The sequence below is a fragment of the Canis lupus genome, chromosome 18 (genome assembly GCF_048164855.1).
Source record: "Canis lupus baileyi chromosome 18, mCanLup2.hap1, whole genome shotgun sequence".
Classification (NCBI taxonomy): Eukaryota; Metazoa; Chordata; class Mammalia; order Carnivora; family Canidae; genus Canis; species Canis lupus.
Window position 1 is genome coordinate 37,767,123 of NC_132855.1, and position 19,293 is coordinate 37,786,415.

Consider the following 19,293-nt stretch of genomic DNA (forward strand, 5'->3'; position numbering starts at 1 on the left):
GTGAATTACATGATTTTTTTCTTACTATAAACTTTTGGGTTTGGGGGCTCCCCCTCCCCAGGAATTACTTCAGTGAGCATCTCTAAATATTTTGAAAGGCTTATAAATAAGTGGGTAAAATATCACCACCTTTCATGGGAAGAAAATACTTTATTTTTATGTTCACTTTACTTCAAAACTTTCCCTATCTTTAAATATAGTTTTCTGGATATAATCAGATGAGAAGTCAGCAAAAGATTTATTTCCATGGATGTAAATAGTATTATTTATTGCCCAGGGCCTAGTTTAGAGGTTTTACTATACAAATTCATCCACTCTCTCTCCCTGAACTCTAATATGAACACCTAATATTTGCAAGGTATTATATGAGCATTTACATCGTAGAGCCTCACAAGTTGTATTTCCCCCAAAGTTGTGGAAGTGAAAAATAGATCTGCCCTCCCTCAACATAGCTTTAGGGCAAAATATGAAAAGCCTGGAGGAAGGAAGTAGTCTTTCTGATCCTAAACTTAGAACTAGATCTATTTCCAAGATGACCTTCCAGATTGGAACATCACATCCCCAGACCACCCTAGGGATTCAGAGAGTTTCTAAAGTGAAAATTTCCAGTGCTCCTGCTTAGGTCACTCTGGTGTCACTATTTTTAAACAGTTCAAGATTATCCTATTTTAATGTGAGATTAAAACAAATCTATACTTGGAATACATAAATTCTTGTAAAATTCTAAGGAAATCAAAATCTTAACTGGAGACCCAAGTTTATGAACGGTTGGTTGAAGCATAGACATATTTAACTTTCAAATCATCAGAAAAAGAATCTAAGAGGCCTAAAAACTCATGCTATCACCTTAAAAACAAAATTACCCTAAGAAGAAGGAGAAGCACAAAACTACCCTCAGAAAGGTCTGACCTTCCCATAATCAGTGAAGTCAGTCACCCCATCATGTTGGAGGAAACTGACACCACAAAACTCATCACTGACATGCTGCAGAAAAATTCAAGGTCTACTTTTGGGGCTGCTTGTCACGTTGAGAAGTGTTCCATTTAATACAAGATTCTCGTTCACCTCACCATTAAATAATTTCTCAGGAAGAGAGGTGGTTAAGAATAATGAGGGCCAGAGAAGCAGGGAGGGGAGAGGTCACTACCAAGAGAACTCAGGAAGCTAAAGCTGCGTGAGCACCTACAGGTAAAACCTGGCTACCTGATAGCTCCAAAGCTTGGGCCCAACTGCCCAAACAGGATCTCCCATCATATGATCTACCACAAAAAAGGAAAAATATTCAAACAGTTTAAAGTCTGCAATGATTCAATCTCAAACCCTTTGTGTTAAATCATGTGGATCTGGTTCAAGAAGTGATAGTGAAAGAAAAGGCTAAGTTCTAAAAATTGAAAGTCGACCTCACAAACATTTCTCATTTAAAACTTCTACCAATCTGGTTGAAACTAATGGCAGAGAGGGAGGCAGAAATGCAGCCACATGTATTTAAAAAAAAAAAAAAACAAACTAAAGAATTAAGTCTCCATAGTTACTTTAAAAATGAGAATTGTTATATATTGCAACCATCTCATTGAAATTTGACCTCTTACTTCATTAACTTCACAAAAAAAAAAAAAAAAAAGATTTGATGAAGCTTAAGGCAATTCACAAAAAATAAAAATCCTTTCACCAGCATGGTGTCTAGCCCATGTGCACTCAATTAAGTATTCGAGTAGGTACTCAATAAATATTTATTGAATAAATGATCAACTTACTGGAAATTCATGAATGGTTAACAAGGATTCTATGAGTCTCCTGAACTTATAGGTGAAATACTGGGCCCATGGGTACACGGGTATTTTTTCAACAGATACTCATACAGTCCATATCCAAAAAAGGATATGGCTTATTTTGAGTAATGGATGAATTATTTATCTTTCAGGCAGCCCACTATTAATATTGCTTGTTACTGAGATTTTGATAAGAACTTGACAACCAAAAGATCCAGATAACACATTTTCTGGATAGAACTAGAAGTACAGAAATTCTCTATTTCTAATTAAAAGCAGAACTGTATGTTCTGACAGTGAAATGAGCAGAGGGGAAGACTGATAAGGAATCCACTGCAAGCAACGGCAACTCCTCAAGAAAAAGGCCATTTAACAGCCTTTACAAAGTGGGCTGAAGGAACATCAAAATTTCCCCACAAAACACTTCTGGTCTCATTAAACTGAGTCATTTAAGAAACCAATGAACTCTGATTCCTCTCCAACTGATGGATGAATATCCCCAGGAGTTATATGCAGCACATGAGAAGATACACAATGATAAAGGAAAAACACTGCAAATCTTTTAGCATCTAATTTATTATTTGATATTACCTAAGTAAAAGCATTTTATGTTAAAACAATCACAGCTATATTGTACACTGGGTGCAAAATTCACATGAGCTTAAGGTAACCCTAGCTGTGGGGGAGAGGGGGGTGCTTGAAGTCAAGCGCCTGCACTGAAAGCTTTAGGGGGTTCATAGTCAATGCTCCTTCATCACTGGGGCACTTTGGAAGAAAAGTTCAAGCAGAACTGCCATGGAGAGGCCATAGTAAGTGTTCAAGTTGGATTTTGCATTTGCCATTTTTTAAAGTCTCTGAAGGATACACATAAGATGTTTTAAGCAGACAACTTTAAGGAAACCCTTTAAGATGAAATAGATAAGTTATCTGATTCGTAGGTCTTTTAGAGATAAGCAAATTGAACACTGCAACTTGTCTGCAAGTTGCAACACTGCAACTTGGTGTTTGCAACACTGCAAGTGTTTGCAACACTGCAAACATGGTGATTCTGATGTTAAAGCAATAAATATTAAGCAGTTCTTCCAGATAAAAATTAGACAAGGAAGTAGATAGTGAGGTACTTATCCAAAAAAAAAAAAAAAAAAAAAAAGAAAGAAATCTATACAATCAGTGCTGTTGTAGAAGATTTTAATCTCTCCCTTCAGTCCAGCAAAGGATCAGGTACACAGTTCATTGAGAGGAGGCACGTGCTCATCAAGATTTTAATGGGTGAAAAAGTAAGATTTTTTAAAAATAGAAAGAAGTTCAAAACAATCTGATTTACTCTTGCTGAAAATTACCTGATCTACCACAAGAACATTCCTAGAGTTGGCTTGGAACACAGTAAGACACAAGTGGAATAAGGAAACGATGTTTATGGAGCATGCTAAGTTTAGGTCATTGCTGGTTCCATTTTGCATAGTCAAATGCCCAGGAAAAATCAATAAATCTGTGACCAGTCTTATACTGTTCTGTACAGATTTCAGATGGAATGTCTAAAAAGGGCAGTCTTCAAAACAAAACAAAACAAAACAAAACAAAACAAAACAAAACAGGAGAGTCTACATCGGAGTCTAGCCTGACAGGCCCAACCCATGAAGTTATTAAGGGTGAACTAGTTGGCAAGGATCAGTGCCCACTAATCAAAGCTGACTTTGAGCAGTTCTAGAGGCAGAAAATCTTTACAGAGTACTTTATTTAGCTTGAGCTTGTGAGTCATTTGTTCTGTAGGAAGGAGTTACTGGCAACAAATGAGGAAGAGCCTTGAGATCGATAAATTTCAGGCAGTTGACATCAGTTAATAGCTGGGGAAAAATATGTTTCTCCATGATCAAATGGGATCTGAATTTCCACAACTTTACTTACCAAATTCATACCACAAATTATTCTACTCTCAAATCTTGCCTCATGGCCAATTCCAGGGGCTAATAACCTCAGGTCTTCTAAGAAGTATTTTTTTCTAAAAAAATCATGATTTTATATGTATAAGCTTGGGTTTTCTAAGAAGTATTTTTTCTAGAAAAATTATAATTTTATACTAAGAAACATCTAATAATAAACTAATTTTTCCAAATTATCTTTATTGCAATAATTCACAAATCAGATCATATTTGGTTGTTTGGTTTTTTAACCTAATTATTATTAATTTTTAAAGATTTTATTTATTCATGAGAGACACAGAGAGAGAGGCAGAGACATAGGCAGAGGGAGATGCAGGCTCCCTTGTGAGGAGCCTGATGTGGCACTTGATCCTGGAACTCCAGGATCACGCCCTGAGCTGAAGGCAGACACTCAACTGCTAAGCCACCCAGGCATCCCTAACCTAATTATTCTTAACAATTTCAACTCTAAAAGAGTTTCATATGAAATCTAGCAGAAAACCAATCACACTGATAACAATTTTATCAGGAATACATGGAGATACAATAGGTTAAAAGAACTCATAGAAAGGTTGACGATCCATCTCTCTTCCACACTCTTGCTTTACTAAATCCAACTGTGACTGCATGAAATGTAATATGAATAATGTTACTTAATTTATAAGCAATGATTATGATCATGTGAGAAGACAGATGTGGAAAAATAAAGAACCTATAGGTGATACCTGACTGATCATTCCCAACACATGTAGATATAAAACACACTGGGTCTACTAAGAACTAAGAGTTGAAGGTCCTTGTCAAGATGTACATGCTCAGAAGCAAGGTTTCTTTATTCAGGCCCATGGGGCAAGGGGTCAGAGTCTGTAGAATTCCACTGCCAGAAATTCAATGTGTTAGGGCAGCCCCGGTGGCGCAGCAGTTTGGCGCCGCCTGCAGCCTGGGGTGTGATCCTGGAGACTCGGAATCGAGTCCCACATCGGGCTCCCTGCACGGAGCCTGCTTCTCCCTCTGCCTGTGTCTCTGCCTCTCTCTCTCTCTGTGTCTATGAATAAATAAATAAAATCTTAAAAAAAAAAAAAGAAAGAAATTCAATGCCTCCTAATGCCAAAGAACATGAAAAGCCTGAGTGTTCTTGCTGAGGCTAACTATTAGGAAGTTCTATGCCTAAAAGTAACGAGGAAAGAGCACGGTTGAGAAGCATATAACAAAAATTAAATGGGCAGAATCAAAATAAAAATCAACTTATTTGGTCTAGAAAAAGATGAAGGGACAAAGTTAGCATATTTTTCCCTCTCCACATCCTTTCTTAACTAATGGACCATATCCATTCTTTGCTATGAATCAATCCTAGAATTGGCTGGGCTTGAAAATTCTGTCCAAGATAGGCTGTGGTGGGGGAAATACTGATGACAAGTAAACAGACTACTGTATCCTGGCCTGCTTGGGAGCAACGGTGCTTTCCTCTACCTGGAAAATATGCCAAATTCCTTCTTCATTAATGTTCACATGTCATTCAGAGATAAGCTTCCAACTACTTCATAGTGCTCTTTTGTGGGTGTGGAAAAAAAGAAAAGGTTTAATTTCTTTTAAAATTAAAGTTTCTGGGGTGCCTGGGTGGCTCAGTCAGTTAAGTGTACAGCTCTTGGTTTCCACTCAGGTCATGATCTCAGGGTCATAGGATCCAGAACTGAGTTGGGCTCTGCGCTCAGCGGGGAGTTAGCCAGAGGCTCTCTCCCTCTACTTCTTGCTCTCCTCTCTCTAAAATAATAAATAAAATAAAAGTTTCTGATATATTTGCTATAAATGCCTAATGCCTCAATTAAATAAATTAAATAAAAACTCAGCCTTCAGCCAAGACATAATCAACAGACATTCCAGATCAACTGACAATAAGGGCAATTTAAAAAAAAGAAAGAGAGAGAGAGAGAGATTGTATCTTCTTTTTCAGGGAGACCTTTTAAAAATAACTGACATGCAAAAATAACATGTGATTTTAACTTTATTAACTAAACAATCAATACAAAAAACCACTGTAGAGGAGAAATTATTATATATCTTCACAGTATAAGTTTAAAAGTTTAAACTCAAAATTCCAGAGAAATAATCATGCAAAAATAATTGAAGAAAAGGAACATAAAACTTCACATGCAAGTCATTAAAGTTGCTGAGTAGACTTTAATAAAGTAGATAGGGTACAAGTTTATGCAATCCAGTGAAAATGATAGTTTACATAAGCAATTTTTTAAATGCAATGAAATGTCACCTTAAAATTGACCTTCATGCTTAAAGGATGCCTCCTAATACACTAGAAGTTCCTGATACACATGAAGGTATTTAGGGATACCTTCATGTGTAAGAGGATCGTCAACATCCAGGAAAATGTGAGAGAGAAACTCAAAAAGCTGATTAACTTCTTTCCCCAAGATATAATTTCCTCTTAAAATTAATTTAAAAATTATTAAGTTATTGCAAATGAGTGAAAAGTTTAGGATGAGATGCTCTTATATTATTATACCCTGGCCTAAATCTACCAAAATTATATATATAATTATTAATAGAAATATTTTAAGAGAAGCTAAGTACTTATATTTACTCACTAGACATTCAATTAACTGAACTATAACATGGATACAGGATGCCCAATGCAATTTCAGTAGTAGAGTAAATGCACTTGTATTTTTGGGAGAACTACCTACTCGATGAGAGAACTAAATTCAGAGACCTATCTCTTTGAGGATCCTTTTGACTTTGGGTTTTTATAAGTACAACACGTTCATTACAGTAAATATGACTAGTCAAATTTGTAAATATAATAAAAAGAGAAAAATTAAATCACCTCAATTCATAAGGTCCATTGGTAAATAAACATTCTTCCTTACAGAAATTTTTAATCACATAAAATATATATAAGAAAAAGTTTCATGTTATATAACAGAGTATTATTCAGTCATGAAGAAGAATGAAATCTTGCCATTTGCAATGATATGGATAGAGCTAGAGTATAATGCTAAGCTGCCTGTCACCTTTAAATTTTGGTAATGATTATAAAACTTTTTCCTCTGTGTTCATAAGTATTTTAATAAAAGATTTGTCAGGTTAACTTGCGTCTACTAGCTAGCTAAAAATTTAACAACAACAACAAAAATCTTCATACTGACTTTTGTTTCACAGGTGCACTGATTTCTTGCCCTCTTGAAGAAAAGCTCAATGCATCAGAACACACTTTAGTACCATCAATTTATTCCGACAGAGATTAGAATAAATTGAGGGATTTGTCACAGTCTCTTTAAATATATAGCACAGAAAAAGTATTACTGGAATGTTAGGCTATTAAAAACAAACAAAAACATTGGAGATAAAAATCTTATTTCCTCTTTCATTCACTAGATGAGGAATCTGTGTCCCAGTAAAGTGATCTGAACTGTGTAAGATTAGAAAAGAAATAAGCAGCAGAGCTTTCATTTTCTTCAAAATGTGCTCTCTCCCCATAGTTAATGTCATGAAGTGTCTGAAGGTCAAAATGTTCTCTGCAGAACATTGTGAAATACTGATATTTTAAATTCTATCATACAAACTATAATTTTAGACAAAATTTTAATGTTTACTTCTTCTAAGTTTAAATTGCTGTTAATGCTCAATTTATTTTATTTCATAGGTTATTAAATAAAGTAGAAAACCGTGACTATGACTACAAATGCTCAAAGAACAAAGCAGCCAAGGAATTAAATATGATTGTCTGTTTCCAAATTATTCCTTTGTTCCCACTCATACATGTTAACTGCCTAGTACCTGCTTATAAAATCAATGGTGGTTCTCTCTAGAATGTAAGGAAAATTTCAGAATAGAAATGTGAAATTCCATCAGCTTATTTTTTCCCATAGAGCACCATGATGCAATTTTGTCAGTGTAACACTTCTCCTGTGTTCCAGGAAGGTGCCCACGGAACACAACCCAAGAAACACGGCTTTGTACCACGCTGAGCTCTACATGCTTCAAAGTCCTGTAACCTTGGGGACCTAAAGGAGCTGAAAGAAACTGCACTCTTTTAGGGAATGGAAAACATTTAAGTACATCTGAACTCAGAATACTAAAATATATCTGGATTCATTAGCATATTTTTGTAACAGGTAGAAATCATAATTGAATTTTTGTGGTGGTAAATTTAAACCACCGTTAGCAATAAAAAGATGCCCACAGGCTGGAAAGGCATTTATATCTCACGGTGAAGGGAATGCTTTTACTATAATTGGTTCATACTGTAATACGGTATTTTATATGAGGTAGCTTCTATACTATATTTACCCTCCTTTCTCTCTTTAGCAAACAAAAGAACTTACATAAAGTATTTTGAATATATAACTCTCAAGCAGAAAGATTTACATAGGAGGTTGTTCAGGATTATCCCTAAAATCTCTTTCAACACCTAGTAATTATATGCTGCATCATTCCCATCCTTCAATGGGAAAAATGTAATAAATTGTAGCTCAATTTACAATAAAATAATGCAAACATTTAAAAGTAAGATTAATGAACTTTTTTCATTGCTCTTAAAAACTCCTCTTTAAAATTTGACACACTGAGCATGATTGACATGCAATTCAAGTAAAAATATAATATATAATTGGTTTTAAACTTTAAATAGTGCCTTTGGAACTATGAATTTGAGATGATAAAAAGAAACATATACATTTTAATTTTCCTCCCAAATTTCCATGTTTAAAAAAAGGATTACGATTTCATTTATTGCCTTCAGCATTTTTGGAAATGGTACATTTCTAAATATATAACACATAAAGATATGTGAGTCATATAGGTGAGTTGCTCTAAGACTATATTAAGTTTAAAACTGTTATCGTTAGCAGGATTGCTGACTTTATAAAATAGCTGGTCTGGATTCGCACAGGAATCTCCTGCCTAGCATAAGTAATCCATTCCTGAAAACTCGACTTGTAGGAAAATGCATCAGGAATCCTATTTCCCTTTCGTTTCGATTGGAAAAATTAAACTATGTTGTACATCAAACTAAATTTACCACCAAATTCCCTAAAATACAGCAAAACCCACAGAGAGGTAGCAAACTCTTATGTAAGTTATGTTACACTTGTTTCCTGATCACCAAATAGTTAAAATGATTGTTCATCAATCAGTGGCTTTGTAACAGTAACAGAGCCTCCCCAGGTATCAGCAACATCCAGGATGCACATCCTTTTTGATGCCATGAGCTGTATCTTTCCAAATGTTTACACGTGACTCTGACAACCTATTCATTTCATCTGCAGTGAAACTCAAGACTATTTCCATACATTGTTTTGCTAAAAATTAAGCTTTGGAGGGCATAAATACAAACTTTTCTTATATACACATCAAATGAAGATACACACACAAATATAAATATATGTGTGTGTGTGTGTGTGTGTCTGTGTGTGTGTATTGTATACTATATTTACCCTCCTGGGTAAAGGAGTCTGGACATTATAAGTATACCTGTCAAACATCAGTCCAGACATTCTCAGCTGCAAGTAACAGAAGCCTATCTCAAAGTGGCTTATACTTTAATGAGGGAATTTACTATCTCACCCAGGAAGAGGTCCAGAGGTTGACAGATGCCAGGCTTGTAAATAGATCGGTTCAACAATGTCATCGTGGACCAAATTGCTTTCTCATTTTATTCTGCCATCTTCAACATGTTATCTTCTCTGTCTTGAGCTACCTCCCCTCAGCAAAGGTGGCAGTGGTGTATGCAACCTCATCAGGCATCTCATCCAGATAAAATAGCTGCCAGGGGAAGAGAGGCCAATTCTCCAGTGTCTGCCTCTGAGCCCCTTAGCTGACCTTCCTTCACATCCAATCAGGCAAAAATGCCATGGGTCCATTCGGAAACTAACTGCTGGCAAGGTGGATTGCGTCATGGTGACTGGCTTAGACAAATTAGAACTGAGCTCCCAGGGCTGGTAATAAAGCCAGTCTCTCCTGAAACACATGGTCATGAAGACAAAGTGAATACTCAGAAGTGTGGAAGAAGGAATGAATATGGAATAGGCAAACCTGCTCTAAGTGCTTATTTCGGTTTGCATTAATATTAGTGTAAATTAAGTCCAGGTGATAGGTGACATAAGTTCAACAATGATCCACTTCCACTAAACAAAAAAAACACCTTCATAGAAGACTTTACCAAAAAAAAAAAAAAAAAAAAAAGTTTTCTAACCAAATACTAAATGATCTCAAAGTCATTCCAAAATCTGTTGACAATATGTAGATTGAGGATCTGCTTTATGGAACTCATTGAAGTATTAGGTAAGACGCACAGCAGACAAGATGCCTAGGAGGAAGTTATGATCCAAGTAGTAAAACATATAAAAATAAAAGTTTAAATAACATTATAGAATGGTGGTAGAGGAGCTACTACAAGATACTATGTGATTAAGAAGCAAACAAATGCTAGGAGAAAATGTATACTATAAGATCAAAGAGAGAGCTATCTAGAAATCATAGAGACCTAGAGACAGAATTTCATGTGAGATCTGCAGACTGACCAGGATCCAAAGTGAAACCGGTGAGAAATCCTCTCCAAGAACATGCCGGCCTGTAAGCCTGGGAGCAGAAACCATCCTGGTTAGAATGGTGACAGATCCATATAAAAGCAAATCAAGAGTAAACTGTCATTACTCATTACTAATTATATGTTTACTATAACAAGTAAAAGAGTTCTCCAGTCACAGTCTGGGATCTGTACATTTCTATTATCATTTGCCTGCTTTTAGTTTTTCTAACAAAAAAACTAATTGCAATACCATGTCCCGAATGCATCACTGGAAAAGTATACACATACTCATACCAGACTGACAAGACAGAGAAACACCAACACACTAATGAGCTGTACATAATGATATAAATACTTGATGTTTGATTGTATTGTTTTGCAATGTTGCTTAATTTTTATCTTTGTAGGTCTTGCCACTTAGGCTGTAACTTCCTTACAGATATCCCATCTGCTGTGTTATCTTATATTATAGTAATTATTCTCTAATTTTCTTTTAGCTGCTCATTCTATTTTCTGAAGCCAAAGTAGTAAAGGTGGCCAATGAGATGTGACACACCTCTGATGAGGACTATGCTACCTCTGACATTAAAATAAAAATTCCCTAAGCTCACACAGTCCAAGGGGCTGGTAAACATTCGTATATATAGCAACATCTAGGAAAGTGATTCTTTAACCTTCTTAGGGTTACAGACCCTTGAGATTCTGATGAAATGGAAAGACCCTTCCTCTCAGAAAAATGCAAATACAAAATTTTGCCTATAATTTCAGGAGGCCAAACTACTCCACTCAGCCCCCCAAAGTCGTCATGGCTAAGAACTCCTAACATAGGGAGACCAACAGGGACAATGGATGATTATCATAGTTATCAGCTCTTTCAACCAATCCATCAACAAACTATTTTAAGAGTTCGTTTTCCTTTGGTGCTGCCAAGCATATTTTCACCTTGCATACCAGGAAATAATAGATGCCTGAAATAAAAATAAATTATTACATAATTTTAGAACTGAGCTATTTGAGTTAGAATACTAAAAAAATTCTGAACAATGGCTCCTTTAAGTCATTTATACTGTAATGTAAGGCTTTAGTATACATAATACTTCTCATTAAAAATGACTAATGTATATATGTGTATGCATAAAGAAAATATATGCATATATAATCATAAAAGTATGACTTTTTAATGAAAATATCAATTTTAGGAGATGCCTGGGTGGCTCAGTGGTTGAATGTCTACCTTTGACTCAGGGTGTGATCTCGGGGTCCTGGACTCGAGTTCCGCATCAGGCTCTCCACAGGGAGCTTACTTCTCCCTCTGCCTGTGTCTCTGCCTCTGTCTGTGTGTCTCTCATGAATAAAAAAAAATAGTATCTTAAAAAAAAATACCAATTGTAGGATATCAGTTTATACTTTAACTGATAACCACAGTGTAGCAGAAATTCTTTTTTTTTTTATTTCAACATAGTTGACATACATCATTATATCGGTATCAGGTGTGCAATAGAGATTCAACAATTCCATGTATTACTTAGTGACCATTAAGATAAATGTACTCTTAAACCCCTGCACCTATTTCATTCATCCCCTACCCACCTTCCCTCTGATAATCATCAGTTTGCTTCTCTATAGTTAAGAGTCTGAATTTTGGTTTGTTTGTTTTCTTTGTTCATTTGTATTAAAAAAAAAAGATTTTAAAATTTGAGAGACAAAGAGAGAACAGGAGTGGAGGGAGAGGGAGAAGTAGGCTCCCCACTGAGCAGGAAACCTGACTCGGGCTTGATCCCAGGACCCTGATATCATGACCCAAGTCAAAGGCAGATGCTTAACCAACTGAGCCACCCAGATACCCCTTGTTTGCTTTGTTTCTTAATTTCACATACGAGTGAGATCAAACGGTATTTGTCTTTCTCTGACTGATTTCACTTAGCATTATACCCTCTTGATCCATTCATATGTTGCAAATGGCAAGTTTTCATTTTACACACATTGTGTGTGTGTACCCCACATTTTCTTTATCAATGGACATGAGCTGCTTCCATAATTTGACTATGTAAAAAATGCTGCAATAAAGCTAGAGGTGCATATATCCCTTTGAATTAGTGTTTTCCTATTCTTTGGATATGGTCACATTCTATTTTTAATTTTTTGAGGAACCTCCACACTGTTTTCCACAGTGGCTGCACCAGTTTGCATTCCCACCAACAGTGCACAAGGGTTCCTTTTCCTCTACATCCTCGCCAACACTTGTTATTTCTTGTCTTTTTGATCTCAGCCATTCTGACAGGTGTAAAGTGATATGTCATTGTGGATTTGATTTGCGTTTCCCTTATTAGTAGGAGCATCTTTTCATGTGTCTGTTGGCCACCTGTATGGCTTCTTTGAAAAAAATGTCTATTCAGGTCCTCTGCCCATTTTTCAATTGGATTGATTTTTTTGGTGTTGGGTTATATAAGTTCTTTGTATATTTTGAATATTAACGCCTTTTCAAATATATCATTTGGAAACATCTTCTTCCATTCAGTAGATTACCTTTTTGTTTTGTTGAGAGTTTCCTTTGCTGTCCAAAACTTTTTACTTGGTATAGTCCTAAGTTTATTATTGCTTTGTTTCCCCTGCCTGAGAAAGATGTATCTAGAAAGAAGCTGCTACAGCTGATGTCAGAGAAATTACTTCCTGTGTTCTCTTCTAGGAGTTTTGTAGTTTCAGGTCTCACATTTAGATCTTTAATTTATTTTGAGTTTACTTTTGTGTATGGTGTTAGAAAGTGGTCCACTTTTGTTTTTTTGCATGTTGCTGTCCAGTTTTCCTAGCACCATATACTGAAGAGACTTGTCTTTTCCCCATTGTATATTCTTGTCTCTTTTGTCATAGAAAAGTCACATGCATTGCTTTTTTAAAATGCTGATTCTTAGGCTAGCTCCAAAGATTCTGTTTCACTGGGTATGGGTAGGCCTAGGAATCTGCAGCATTCTTAATAAGGAGCAAAGCATCCGTGACAGAGGAGGTGCTCAAGAGTATTCAATTAATGATCACTACTATAAGAGGACTCCATCACACAAATATAAGATGTTTTCCTTCTGGCTTAGTTTATTACATAATGCTATTCTGAGGTAACACCATAATTCTATCAGGATGTAACAAAGGAAGAAGATACATTTTTCAGAAATTCACATTTATGTAGATCAATGTTTTACCCTTAGCAATAATCCTTCCCTTTTAACATGCTTTGGTTGCGTTCAAAGGAAAAAAAATAGATGCTGAGTAAGACAACCACTAAAATATGAAATAATACTGTCATATTATGAAAATTACCAGAAAACAAACACTCAGGTCTTCCAACCCTATCTGAATTACCAGTACAAAGTATAATGTTCATAGTGTGCATTTTACTGTGATTCTCATTCTCATTATTTCCTCAACTGAATGAAAGATAAACTTTTAAGTTCAAATATAAAAGCTACTATCACAATTTTTCAGTTAAATAGTCTTAAATGTGGAAGATATAAGCATGCTGAAAGCCTCTAAGGAAATGCCAGAGGAAACTCATTTATGGAATACGGTGTGAGTGCTTAAGCTGTTTCCCTACTAGCGTCATACTAAATAAGTACCCTCAGGGAAACAGCACCAGGGGAAACCAGCCAATGACCCCCAAATGGCTATACTACAAATATGGCTGCCTGAAGGCTTCAGTTCAAAGAAAAAGTTCCTTGGAGTTGTTCTAAAGAGATTACAGGTGTTAATCTGTCAAATAGATGTGCTATGGCTAAAGACCAAAAGAGTTATAGGCCATGTGGAATTCACATCTGTATAATTAGGTTAATAAAATGCTTCTCAATTGCTCCACTGATTTAAAAAAAAAAAATTTTAGATTCCAAATATATGACTTTAAGAAACTTGAAGCTTTCTGCTTCTTTACCTATTTAATGTTTGAAAGGAAGTGTGCTTAACCTAGAAGTGTTGTGGTTTTATTTGCTTTTTGTTTGTTTATGGTTCAAACTACAGTGGAAGAGAAACCGTAAGCCTGTATTTTTATGAGGTCCTTTTCAAAGTGTTTGATGGTGTAAGAGCACTAAATTACAGAGAATAAGTATCAGTGGTTCTCGGCCCTACGTGCACACTAGTAGTGTCTGGAAATGCTGAAAAAAACAAACAAACAAACAAACAAACAAACAAAAAAACTCCTGTCTGGGCCAAACCCCAGGCCTGTCTAACCAGAATGCAGGGATTCTGGAGGCCCCAGCACCATTATCTTTTCAAAGTGCTCCCTAATGCACAGTAGGGTTCAAATCAAGGAGGCAGAGAAACAGACCATCCGATTGACATACTGAGCCCCAGTACGAATGAATGACTTTCTCACAATTAATTGTATGAAACAGAGGGCTCAGTTCTGCTTCTCAGTATGGTCCACACCTCTCCTTTGCCCCATGGTGTTCCTTCTAATCCATGCAAAGAACTGAGACGGGGGTACACCTTACCCAGGACAGCCTTGCCTGAACACTTCTAACTCCAAAGTGTCAGTAGGTGAACAGGGTGAACCAGAATTAGGAACCAATGAACATGAAATTTCTGTTATCCATTAGACATCAAACTCCACATTTCTTAATGGGGAAATGCACAAGTGCATAATGAAGTTAGTTGAAACTTGTTTTAGAATTGGAAGGTCAGAGTAAAAATACAAAGATTGCCAAGTAAAGTAACCATAATTTGAGTTTTTTGGGGTATCACAATACATGGGTAAAGAGATATTAATAGGGTCAGTTGTTTTTTTAATCCACACTCGATTTTTGTAAATGATTTGGTATACTTCTGTTGTAAGAACAGGGAATAAAAATAGGAAGCACATGCTAAAAATCTGTTTCAATTTTGTCTTTGTTGTTTTAATTAAAGCCTTCAGTCCCAGAGAGATTCAAAGTGACTTATTGTCCCACATCCCATGGAATATAAATTTTTACTGTATACAGTTACATTTCCACTTTTAAATAAAAGAAGGAGCACAGAGAGATTATCCAAAAATTCCATATAAAAATGGAATAGTTTGGAATGCCTGGGTACTCAGTGGTTGAGCATCTGTCTTCAGCTCAGGGTGTGATCCCAGGGTCCTGTGTAAAATATTTACACAGTATGCGCTGAGACTAAAGTAGACTAAGTGAGCCTGCTTCTCCCTCTGCCTCTGTCTCTCATGAATAAGTAAATAAAATCTTTAGAAAAAGATGGAATAGTTTAACTTTAGTGTGTATACATGGTTTGAATGATTCTGAGGAAGAGGAATTCCATAGGAGTCAACCTTCAAAATAACCCATTACGTTTCAAAATCTGATTTATCATTTCAACCAGAACACAGAAAGTGAGACTAAGTAACATATTTCAATATCGACCCTTAAAAGATGAAATCCAAGCTGCTGAAGTGCTAAATCGTGTGTCTCGATTCAGTTTTACAAAATAATTAGCCTGATGGAAACTATGGGTCCTCATGCCCCCCACTTTCAGAAGCACCTGAATATTCTGAAAACCATGATGAATGATAGTTGTACCATAACCTCTGCCCTTCCATCTCAGGGGCTGTCCTTGCCCGATTTCTCTCCACCTGCTCCAAAGTCCTACTCAGTAGGACAGCAATGTCAGCAAACATAACATCTGTAATCTAAATTATTCTTTTTCATCTTATATTGGGGGGGGGGTGTTGCTGTTATTTTTCCTTCTTTTTGCCATAACATAATAAGCTAATTCATGCCATTGTCTTAGTTTTGGAAGGAATTATATGCCAACATCTAGGCAACAGATACCCTTTTCCTTAATTTAAAATAACTATGAGGTTGCACAGTACAGTAGTAAATTTGTAATCAACTTAAAGATAACGTCTTAAAAGTACAATTAAACATGTCATAACACGAGAAAACCCTGGTAATTACAAATAGTACCACGCTTGCTGGGGTTTTAAACAGTAGTATAAAACTAAGAAAAATCGCCACCCAGTGATGCAAATGAAAACTACAATTTGTTTTTGTGTAAAATGAGTACCCTGGAGGATTACTTCAACATCATTACTGAATGAACGAATAGCTATTACCTTCCTATGTGAATAGGAACTGGTTACAAGGGAAAGGATGTTTTTCTATGAGGCTTTTTTTCCCCCTTATTCTTACTCAGCACACTCGACATTTCACAAAGGCTAAAGCTTTAGGAACCTTAACAGGGAAAAAGCTTTCTGTCTAAAAGTGAGCTAATTGTATAGGAACAGCCCAGATATTCCTATTATCAACAAAATGCCTTAGCTTTGCCGGGATCCTCAATTTCAAGTCACAGGGTGTTGACTTTAGCAACTCAGCGATGCCATCTAATCTTTATGACCTAAAGCCAATTTGTGTTAAGCAGGAAGGCCTGCCTAGGATAAAAGTTACTCTCAAGTAGGAAGAGAGATAATTTTTATACCTTTAACAACATAATTTTAGCAACAGGTTATAAAGACCACATACAAAGATAATCTAACAAATTCTGTAGAATCTGTACTAAGAGGCAGTTGTTGCCATAAATATAATTGTTTCTAAATCTTTACTTAGTTGTATCACTTCCGAAATACACAAAGTCCACCATACACATTTATTTTCCAGCAATGTATCTATTGTATGTGCGGACAAAGAAAGTTATGTGGATATATGATAACCAAAATATATGTGTGCAAGTATGGGGCATGTTAATAAGGGCATTTCATATCTACCATTTGACCTATTTGGCATTTTCTTTTTTTTTTTTTTTTTGATTTTTTTTAAATTTATTTATGATAGTCACACAGAGAGAGAGAGAGAGAGAGAGGCAGAGACATAGGCAGAGGGAGAAGCAGGCTCCATGCACAGGGAGCCTGACGTGGGATTCGATCCCGGGTCTCCAGGATCGCACCCTGGGCCAAAGGCAGGCACTAAACCGCTGCACCACCCAGGGATCCCTATTTGGCATTTTCCAAAATATTTTACACAGTATGCGCTGAGACTAAAGTAGGTATTACATTTGTCAGTATGCAATCACATGATAAAATAGAACAACTTAGCAGAACAAATCAGCTTTAAAAAAAGAGGTTACCATTCTATTTTTAAAGACAGCCTACTATATTCCTAATAATCTGTCCTGACTTTTACTAGTCAAATCAATTAAGTCCCTGTCAGAGCATTTTTTACTAACTAAATATGTATACCATCTTCCAACCTCAACCTCATTAAGGAGATTATAGTTGTCTGCAATACTTAAAAATATTTAAAATATTACATACTGAAAAGTTTGAGGTAGCCAAAATTAAAGCCCAACTTTATGAACAACAACCAACTCTTTTAGTTAAAAAATAAAAACAAAGAAACACAATACTTGCTCTTTAAAACAATAAGGAACACAATGTCAAAATTTTTTAAAGAGCTTAAAATGTCTTAAAATTTAAAATATTATGACATTTTAAAAAAATGGGTAGCTTAGTGGTTAAGAGGATTATGTTCCAAAGTTAGATTGCTTGGACTGTAATTCCAGATCAGCTATATGCTAGCTGGAGGAACTCAGAAAAGTTAAGTCCTCACCTATAAGTGGACATAATATTACCATTTCACTGACAGGGTTGTTCTAAGCACCTTACGCATGTTAACCCACTTAATCTTCTCAATAACTCTATGGGCTGGCACTATTATCATGCTCATTTTCTAAATGCCCTGCCACCCCTGGAGGTTATATAACTTGCTCAAAATGGTGAGGGGTGGCAAACATACCACCCCAAAACATGCCACCTTGGCATCAGGATTATTCTGAGCTCAAGGCACTTGAAAAACAGTAGGTGCAAGAAGGGCATTCTGACCCCACTTCCTTCCTGAAAGCAGGAGATAAAACCCCCTATAGAAGATGCCAGGAGGGAAGAAACATTCCTATCACTGGAGGGGGAGAGTCGAGGCCAAGAGAACTTCATACAAACAGACCCTGTCACAATAACTCTTATCTTCCATTAGTCTCCCCACACACTTCTCTTTTCCACAATGGCCTCTTTGTTCAACCTCGTATATAAGCACACAGGTTTGGCCACTTGTTTGGGTCTTCATTTCCCTAGGGGGGCTCCCATGTACCTGTAAAAACCTGTACGTTCTATGCTGTTAACACGACCTATGTGTATGTGCTTCTCAGGCCTACGCAGAGGCCTGAGGAGGAGGGGGAGAAGTTCAGCCTCCCCTCTCATGGAGGCTCTGGCGAGCTGTAGAGCCACGATACAGAGCCAACGTGTCTGGCTCGAGTCAGGATTCTTACCCGCACCTCACTGCAGTGCCTCTGAGGTGTTCCTGAGGAAGAAGGGAGGTGTTGTGACGGATGAAAAGAGAAAGACGACACAGGAAGAGAGAGCCAATGCTGAGGCTGACTGCTATCACAACTTCAAGAGAGTGACTAAGCTCACAGAATGGTAGGGAGACGCAGGGATTTTTCATGCCAAGTGGTGAAGGGGTAGAGCTTTTTACCTGGATGGAAATAGGGCTAACCACAGACAAGCATGGACACTCATGGCAGCTGAAGGATGAGAGAGCCGAACAGACATGTGGGGGACTCATCTGGCTTGGAACATTTGAAAGCGGGCCTACCACCAGCTGCATTTCAAAACACACCGCTGTCCTGGAACTACAAGGGTCGTGAGGCCTCCTCATGACTGCCAGGGACACCAATGTTGCAGGTGAGGTACAGCGCAGGAACAGAACCTACCCAACTCAGTCCCCCATGGTCCTGGGAAAATGCCCTTAGAGTACAGCATATCAGCTTTGGGGAAGAGCTTAGGCAGATCGGATGGCACAGCTAGAACATGAAAGCAGATTAGAGTAATAAAGTGCTGGAAGTTTCCTCATGAGTTAACAAATATGAAAGTTTCTGTGACTTCTGAGACTCAGCTAAAGAGCACTGTTTAAACCAGAGCCTCTTCTAGAAGAGAAAAAGGTCCACAGCAAATAAGTTTCACCTGCTGTGGCAAACTACCCCAGAAACTGGGCCCCGTTGGTCTAGCTCACTATAAGTGAAGCACCTACATGTTTCGAGCTACCAGACACTTGGAGATTTTAGA

General features: G+C 36.8%; 1 protein-coding gene across 13 annotated transcripts in view; it reads right to left on the bottom strand.

Annotated features, from left to right (window-relative positions):
- UMAD1 (UBAP1-MVB12-associated (UMA) domain containing 1) overlaps window positions 1–19,293 on the bottom strand; it is a 230,306-nt gene that overhangs the window by 175,198 nt on the left and 35,815 nt on the right. Inside the window, exons 3-4 of one of the 13 annotated variants that reach the window (XM_072784034.1) lie at window positions 10,225–10,282; window positions 5,727–9,661 (exon numbers count right to left, since the gene is read on the bottom strand). The exons of the other annotated variants lie outside the window; for them this stretch is intronic. Coding sequence (XP_072640135.1) covers window positions 9,379–9,661; window positions 10,225–10,282 — 341 coding nt within the window. The 3' untranslated portion in view covers window positions 5,727–9,378. Of the gene's footprint in view, window positions 1–5,726; window positions 9,662–10,224; window positions 10,283–19,293 lie in introns of those variants that run through there. 13 annotated transcript variants of the gene reach the window in all.